The sequence below is a fragment of the Nyctibius grandis genome, chromosome 14 (assembly GCF_013368605.1).
Source record: "Nyctibius grandis isolate bNycGra1 chromosome 14, bNycGra1.pri, whole genome shotgun sequence".
In the NCBI taxonomy this organism is placed as follows: domain Eukaryota; kingdom Metazoa; phylum Chordata; class Aves; order Nyctibiiformes; family Nyctibiidae; genus Nyctibius; species Nyctibius grandis.
Genome location: NC_090671.1, coordinates 13294034 through 13302870, shown reverse-complemented (window position 1 = coordinate 13302870; position 8837 = coordinate 13294034). Strand labels below are relative to the sequence as shown.

The 8837-nt window shown below is 46.0% G+C and overlaps 1 protein-coding gene and 1 long non-coding RNA gene across 3 annotated transcripts in view; one reads left to right on the top strand and one right to left on the bottom strand.

Moving 5' to 3' along the window:
* Positions 1-281: 281 nt before the first annotated feature.
* Positions 282-6874, bottom strand: LOC137669954 (uncharacterized). Its single transcript, XR_011049199.1, has 4 exons — positions 6634-6874; positions 2326-2456; positions 2203-2227; positions 282-481 (listed from the first exon to the last, which is right to left on the bottom strand). It is a non-coding gene; the product is annotated as an uncharacterized lncRNA (long non-coding RNA).
* KDM2B (lysine demethylase 2B) overlaps positions 6223-8837 on the top strand; it is a 110883-nt gene continuing 108268 nt past the window's right edge. For both annotated transcript variants that reach the window (XM_068412445.1, XM_068412446.1), the window contains exons 1-2: positions 6223-6305; positions 7494-7638. In XM_068412445.1, the coding sequence (XP_068268546.1) occupies positions 6255-6305; positions 7494-7638 (196 nt within the window). In that variant the 5' untranslated portion in view covers positions 6223-6254. The remainder of the gene's footprint in view (positions 6306-7493; positions 7639-8837) is intronic.

Here is an 8837-nt window from a genome sequence, read left to right as displayed (position 1 = left end):
CCCCACTGCCTTCCCTCAAAACACAACCACAAAGCCGTTTCTCAAGTACTTTATTACCCTCCTCCCCTAAAAAGCTTAAAACATTTAATCTACATCTGTTCTGTCGATCTAAACCAGTCTGAGCACCCACCCTCGCTTCCAATTAAAATCGATACACCTCACCCTTTGTCACGTAGTTAAGGTTTTCATAGCCCTTTTGTACACCCAGAGCTCCTGATAAACTCGTTTTTTATCAGCAATCAGTTGATAAAAGTTGATTAAGCAGAACGTTTCAACAGATATGTATGCCAGTGTTGAAAGATTTTTTTATTACCATGTTCATGCAAACACTTTAAACCATAATTTATTTTTTCTGTGTTTTACAGAGGGCAAAAGGAGGCATATAGCAGAACTCCAGAGCAAATTCATGGCGCGGTTATGAAGATGATTTCTGAAAAGGTGAGACTTAATACAGTGCTTGTGCCACCTCAAACCTGTGGGTCTAGAGAATAAAGGGACATGTAAGAAACAAACCTGTTGCTATCGATTTCTAGTAAGAAAAATACGATTTTAACAATATAAATAATACTGTACAAGGATACTTTTACTATTTACAGGCACATGGATGGTCACATACAAGCTCAATCACTGCAATGCTAGTTCCATTAGAAATCAAAAGCATTGCTGATTTTCTATGGCTTTGAAATTTTCCACCTTATTTACAAGTAGGAAAAATGGCCACAGTCTTTAGCGTTTTTTCTTTGTTCTTCTCTTTTGCACCTTTCTCTGATTTGCAAGGTCGTTCATTTACATATGCAGAGCAAAGGTGATAACAATCTATACCAACATAGGTCACTTAATGCTTTTCATTTACATGGCATTCTTTTTAAAATGACATAGTTGAAGCATCCAATAAAAAAACGATTGGAAATCTTCAGAGGCATTCCCTGAAGCCACCGTTTCTTACTATGTAGATTTGATCTCATTCCTTCTCAGGAAATAAACGGAGTCGTCTTCTTTTTATAAACAACTTTTGGTTAGATTTTTATGTACAGGGCCATTCAAACACCTCTGTAGAAGAATGAGTTGGACTTACAGTCTTTCCGTAAAAGCCTTTGCTGCTGTATAAGTGACTCTATGGAGTGTTTGCCACCTTCTTTCTCTTTTATGGGTGACAGTACTACTGTCTAGGATCCATTTGAGTGAAAGCCCAGCATAAGTTAGCATTATAAAAATACTCCTTTGTTCAGCGTGCTTTAATTCTTTAAAAAACCCAGAAGACCTCATCACCGCAATCAGCATTTTCTGTCTCCCACTGGTGCCTCAGGCTAAGTCTGAGCACCACATTGCAAAGCAATGAGTAACCACCTTATTGTGATTTCCTTACCACATTTAACTTGGGAGAAATGGTAACCGTCAAAAAACAGTAATGTAGAATTTCCTCCGCATCTCATGCAAACATTTAACTCTGTCGTTTAGTTTCTGTGGAATCATACATTTAAAAATATTTTGCATTGCTGCTCATAAGCTATGAAAAATGTTTATGTACATAACCAAGATTGATTGTTCACTATTTCTTCTTGTTTCTGTGCAAAATTATGGTTGAACTGTAACATCACAGGTAAGTACTACTGCACAAATAATACCTGGGTCTTGACCCTGTTCCCTAAAATCAGATTTCTCAAAAAAAAACCCCCAAACCACCTGCAAGAGACATACAGCTGAGAAGGACTTCAAGTGTCTTTCTACATGGTTGTATTAAAATAGACTCTTTGAACTCAGTTTCTCTATTCTTCTGTCCATTGCTCCTGCTCCTGTTTATCGGGAAGGGCTTTGAAAGATACAATATTGCACACTGATGTGCTGTTCAGCTCATCTTTCATTCAGGGAAACAGTATGGAAAAGGACCTACTGAATCAGTAAAGAAATCTCATCCCATCCACTTTTGCAAACCAAACCCATGTGTAATTTTAAGCTTCCAAGCCCCCCAGCATTGTAGCTTTGAAATAACCATAATTTCCTTTCCTATCAGAAATAAAAAATTGGTTTGTTAAATAGGAAAACATAAATTAAGGACCAAGCCGCCTTCTGCAACTAAAACATAAGGACTGCAGCAGTGACCCTTTTTCCCCTTTATGTTCCATTTTACAGCTCCATTCTGAGGTACAAACTAAACACGATAAATTCTTTTATTTCCAACTGTAATTACTCATTCTTACATACCTCTATACTGCCGCTCCAGAGTTAGCTGAAACAAAAAGAGTCAGTCATGCTTAATTAACTCTTAGAAATGCTTCAGGGAGTTCTGAAATCCTGCTGGAGTTCAAAGCCGTGGTTTGATGTTACCTCTGATCAGTGCAGTTGCGGAAGGCCACCAAAAGGGTGTAGTCCTGCACTCCTCCTTCATCTCACCCCACTCTCCTCTCCATCCTGTAGATCTCACCCATCAAATGGCTACAGAGCTTCAGTGAATTGACCTAGTGAAAAACATATATTTTCTTAACGGGTGAGTTTTCTGCTGGATCAGGTCACCGAACTGACTTACCCTGTGGCTGCATGAACACTAGACCTAATGCAGGAGAAATGAGGGACATACATGCAAAAGAAAGGGAACTGGCTCTTTCAGCGGCAGGCTGTTATTACCCCTAATTAGAGGTAATGTCAACCCATTCTCTGGATCATTTATGCATGAACACAATCGGAGCAGGTGGCAGAAGTCCAAGTTTCTTTCCAGAAAGCCCTGAGAAATCTGTACGCTGTCACAAGGATAGTCATAATTTTTTTTCTGCTAAAAATGTACTTCTGTATTTTCTGTAGGAGGGCTGAATGGGAACAGGTTCCCTGAGTACCGTATGATTAATGTGATACGGTACAGAGCGTGCAAAGGTGCTACCCTTTGCATAGCAGTTTTTCTTAAACGTATTTCCAGCTTCACATGCAAATCATCACGTCCATTTGTTCCTGTTATTGTAGCAAAACCAAATCAGGTTACCACAAAATGGAAATTATGGTAGATGTGCATTAAAAACAACACATTACAAGTAGCAGTTGCCAAAGGCAAATCGTCAGCAGTCCCAAGCTGCGAGGAGGTTAAAGCAAGCACCTCTGCAAATCTCATCTGAAGCAGAGCTTAAAGTTTAGTTGGTGGAATTTCTGCAGAGGAAAGATTTTATCAGTCATGTCTAGAAAAACTGCATAATTTTTAACTTCCTTCGTAAAACAATGAAATGGTTGAATATCTAGTCTTCTGTCTTAACCCAAAGTAATGTATAGTAATGTCTTAGAGGATAAAAGGTATTTTTAAGGACGTTTTAAGCTTATTTCAGTCCATTCTATCCAATGGGAAATAACTATATACGAAAGCTCAGTAGGGGTGAAATTAACCCATTTCTTCATACAGCCCTCCCAAGCACAGCACTATAGTTCTTATTTTAGCACAAGCCCTGCAATACAAGTTTAATTAAATGACAGCTCCTACTTTAAAGCTAACAAGGTCAGGATACAGCACATTGTCATTATTAGATCTTAAATAAGTTACATTAACATCCAGCAAAAGTTCTTGGGTTTTGTTTTGGTCTTAATACAGTTCAGACTAGCCCCTTTCTCAATCACCTCTCCCTTTTCACAGTATCTGAAGTGTTTTTCCCCATATTTTTGACTGTGAAGAAAGCCAGCCTTGCGGCAGCCCTGCCTGACGGGTCCCGGCTCCAGGCACTGCTGGAAACCTGCGGCATGACCTGCTCGGAGGGGAAACGAGCCCTAACCCTCATCTGCCAGCACTTAACCTGTGTCCTGAAGCACAAGGGCTTAATATTGCTTCTAAACTTTTTTATCCTAATGCAGCTGTGGATATTCTCATCATCTACATCCTACTGCCCCCCCTTTCTTTTTTCCAGTTAAGTCTGAGACAGGTTTTTTTTGTTATTAATACACAGATTACAGTATTATTTCAATGGTAAAATGGATTGTAATTTAATAGGAATAGTTTCTGTCTTAAAACAAGGTTAAAAACGTGTTTTCTATTTTTGGAGATCTATAGATTAAAATTGTGATATTTCTGAAACATATTTACTTCCATACTTCAGTATGTGCTCTGGTGTTTCCAGGTGTATGTGATTAATACAGTCCTTGGTGGGTTTGCTCGATACACCAAGAGTCTCAGATTGTTCATGTCCAAAAAAAAAAAATATTTAGAAAAATGAGTTGATTTTCTTTTATGGCTCTGTTCTGTCTTTTTTTGGCAGACTTTTGTGGAATGGATGGATTATGTGGTTTTTGTCTGATGATTCTCTAGTAACATCCATTTATCTTGTACAAGAACTCTGGCCTCAAACCTACAGATGTACACATGCATTTAATTTTGAGTAATCTTGGCTGAAAGGTCAACATATGCATGCAACTTCTCAGGATTACGGATTAATAATGCACTTGCTATAATAGACATCTGGACTCCACACTTCAGTCTAGAGCCTATACAAGACTTGTATATGATAATAAAGTTCAATCACCTGCAAATAGGGAGATGTTAGAGAAAGATTACATGATTTTTCATGATTCTGCAAACAGCTACTGGCAGATGCAGAAAAAGTTCACTGCCTTAAATCCTAAATTAGAACTCTGTCCTCTCCTGCCTTTATCCACGTCATGGTTCAATAAATAGGGATCTTTCCAAAGAGGTGAGCAGTGAGGCCTGCAAAGTTGAATTTGAACATGTTTTCTCTTTTGCATAATATTTAGTACATTTCATATAGTACCTAGAACGTCATTCATTAGGTATGCAAAGGGCAACTGGATGCTGTATGAATATGTTTTTGCTGGTAGCAGCAGACAGGAATAGTAAAGGAAAATATCTTACTCAGTCTCACTTAACTGATCTCAGAATTAAAGCCATGGAAAGACAGTTTGAAATTCGCTTCCGAGATTTGCACTGGTTAGGTCAGAGCACTCCCAAGTTTTGCTGGCCCATGAGAGACAACAGTGAACAAGTACTGTACTAAAGGTAGAAACATTTATCCTCAACGTCCATCTCAAAAAATTACAAAAAGCAAAGCAGAGGAGCATGGTCGAAGCCACCAGCCCCTGACCCTGGGTTTAGGTACTTCTTTGATGTTCCCTTTCTTGGGGTGTGGAGGGGAGGTAAAGGATGTCACTTCAGAGAGGAGCCACACTTTGGAACCCGAAGGCTGTTCAAAACCTGCTCTGACCCTACTGTTGCCATCAGATGGTCCCAGTATTTGCTCAGCATCAATTTAATAAGAGTAGATGTGAACTGGTGCTCTAGAAAGGAAACCCTCTGATAGTCTTCAGAACCCGCAGTATCTCATACTTAAGATTCTTTGTATCAGTAGCTACTTTATTCGCTTTTTACCAACTTTCTCATGTGATTTCTAACTACCTGTTCTACATGCATATTACAAAGGCAATTTTGCTTTATTTAACACCGAATAATACATTATAGATATTAGAACCTGTTCTCACAGTACAAATATAAGCACAGACCTTGGAGCGTATTACGCACCAGCCGGTGTTTGCCTTCGGCAGGGCTACCTTGCCCAAGTACTCGCTGCACGTGTAGCAGAGGAGCGCAGCGAGGCCAAGTGTGTGTAGATCACACGGCTTAACCAAACAATAATTCACCGCAAACCCGTGTAGTACGGGATTATTTTCCCCTGTTTGCTACGTTAGTTCCCCACTCTTCAGAGGAGCCCTCCAGAACCGCGCCCGGGTTCCCAACGCGGGGCTGGCCAGCCGGCGCTGAACCCACCCCCGTGTAAACACAACCGCTCCACTTCCAGCGCCCGTCCCGCTCGGTCGCGGCTCGCACCCACGCAGGGACCGTCCGCGCCTTTGCGGTGTCCCCCCCCACCCCGCCTCGCTCCGCGCCTGCGTACCGCGCCCGCCGCGCACTCGTGACCCGCCACCGGCACGGCGGGGCCGGCGGCCAGCCCAGCGCCGGTACCGCGCCGCTCCCCCCGGACACCCCCCCCCCGCCCCGGCCCCGCCGCCCCGGCCCCGCCGCTGTTTACGTTCCGGGCACTGCGACGCCTGCGCCCCCGCTCCACACGCAGTGCCTGAAAATGGTTCCTTAGGACTTTGCAAAACGCAGCGCCGCCGCCCCCCTCCCCTTCCCTCCCCCTCCTCTCCCCCCCCCCCCCCAAAAAAAAAAAAGTGCTGGTGCAAAATTGCAAAACTTTAGAGAGACCTGGATCGCTTTTGTTTTTCTTCCTCCCCATTTGGGCCAAAAATGCAGGACAGGAACTGTTGACAATTAAGTGATGAAACTCTCCAAAAAAATGGAGGCAGAGACAGACTCTGGAAGAAGATTGGTGTGTAGCTGGCTTCTGTCTATTTCCTATTTGTGCCTTTTAATTGATTTTGCTTAATTGTTTGCAAAGGGAGAAATGCATGTAAAACGGAGGCAGCAGAGCGACTTAGTTTGCAAGAGAGCCGGTTAAACGCTGGGGAAGGGGGTGGAATTTAACCGAGGGGAAGGAGAGGGTGGGACGATAATATATTTTTTTTCCTCCTGTGGGTAAGGGTTTGTGCTGATCCACCGCGCGGGTGTGCAGGGCTGCCGGGGCGGCTGTGCAGGGAGAGCTGGTGCATCGGTTCCCCCCCCCCCCGCCCTCCGCCACCTCCACCGGGGGGACCTACCTTTGTGCGCGGCCCGCTGTCCCCCGCGCCCGGCGGCGTGCGGCCGGGCACACCGCGGGGCCCCGCCGCCTCCGGCTCCGCGCCCGCCGCCACTTCCCCGGGGGAGCGGCACCGGCCTCCGCCGGGCCTATTCCCCCTGACCCCCCCCACCAAGATTTAACTCGTTGCTGCCCGTCGCCCGCGGACCCCCCCGCGCTTCTGGGCGCAGGCTCGGGCCGCGGCGGAGCAGCGTGCGGGGCGGGGGGGGCTGCGCATCCATCGCGGCGTTCCATAAAGCGATGTGTTTTTTAAATCGCGGCTTCCGGTGTGACTATGGAAACACTCGGATTATGTAAATACCGAAACCTGGTTGCTGGGCATCAGATTAAGTGATTCGCCCCCCCCCCCCTTCCCTTCCCCGGGGAATCATCTTGTATTCACGTGCCAAAATAATAATAATAATAAAAAAGATCCGGTCGCTAACGAGCGTTGGCTGCCGTTCAGGGTTTTTTTACGGGATTGCAAAACGCATCGCTGCTGGAGCTTGTGAATTTTCGGCGAGTTACGCCCGTCTCCTGCTCGCCTTCCAACGCCAGCTTCTGCCCAGCAGCCCAAGTTTGAGTTTTCCTGCAGCCAAACACCTGTTATTCGTGTCTAGTTCCGTGTCACGGGATGGAAAAGGTGGTGCGCGCAGCTGTGTTGTGGCTTGTTTGGGTTCAGGTTTTGTTCATTTTGTGTCTTGCCGTCTTAATGATTTCCCCCAGAAGCTGTTTGTCAAATCGTCCTGCACGATCCAGGCGCTTTCCTCCCCACCGCCCCCGATGGTTTTTTTTTTTTCCGGACAATGTGGTATTTTTGTTTTGTTTTGTTTTATTTTCTAGCGATCTATTGGCAGAAGGCGATACGATGAGAACGAGGACCTCTCGGACGTGGAGGAAATTGTCAGCATCAGGAGTTTCAATTTGGAAGAGAAATTAAAGAGTAAAATGTATCACGGGGATTTCGTACATGCCATGGACGGGAAAGGTAACAGCCCGGGGGCGGGGGGGGGCGGTGGCCCAGCTCGGGCTCGCTCCGCCGCCGGAGCCTCCACGTGTAGCTCCGCGCCTGGGTTCGTATTTCGCGCCCGCATCCCCCTGCCCGGGGATCCGGTGACGACGGCGGGGCCGAGCAGCGGGGGAGGCAGGGGGGCGGCTGCTGCCCCGGGGCCCTGCAGCCCGCCCCGCCGCGGGGGGCTGCCCCGGCTACCCCCGCACCCGCAGGACGGCTTTTGCCCCGCCACGGTGCTTGGGAGGCGGCGTGGTGATGGATGGCAGCGCCTTGCGCTCCCCCCACCTCCAACGTGCTCCGCTGCCGTGACCCCAGCGCAGCACCGAGGTGTTCAGGAATTAGGTGCTGGCAAAGGAGAGGCAGAAAGCCCAGCCCCCGCTGAGCCGGCGGTGATTCCTGCTCCCCCGCCGCCCCCTCTTGAATCCAGGACCCCTTTTGCAAAAGGATGCAATTGATGAGCCTGTTCGCCAGGGTCGGAGACTTTAAAGTCAATAAGTTCTTTGTGTTTCTATCAGATATTAAATTACAACGCTCCCTTCCCCGAAATCACTTGGTTTGCTCAGGTGACTTCAATCCCGGAGCGGTAAGCAAAGGCAGACAGCGCAGCTCTGCAGCAGGGCTGCCCGGCAGGAAGGGAAAGGGGAGAGGTTTGCCCGGCAATCAAACGGGCCAAGGGGAGGTTGCGAGTCACCTTTATTTACTGCAGCATTGTTGAAACGGATCCTGAATCCCAGATGGTTATCACCAAAGCTCGGCCTTCTTGAGGACTCCCTGTCTAAGCCAGCTTTCTCAGGAAGGACTAGTTTGGGCTGTGATCCTCCTGAAATGGCTATAACTATGGAGCCACTAATCTAGTTTAGAAAATTTCCTTTTCTCCCCTAGGCTTAGTTTTACATGAGCATTTTAAGCTCCTTTTAGAAAAGTTAATGTGGTGGAGAAATTAAATACCTATCTTATTTAGGAAGGTATTTGTTTAGGAGATAAGCTCAACCCTGACCCCTCTTCCTCCAAACAAAACACAAACACCTATTTTTTAGCTGGAAAATGTTAATTAATTTTCCAGAAAATGATTGCATTCTGCCCTCATCTTCCCAGTGGTTGCAGTTGCTACATACTAACTGTAATACAATCCACAGCTTCCCTAGCTCAGCAGCTCTGAAATCTTTGGGTAGCTT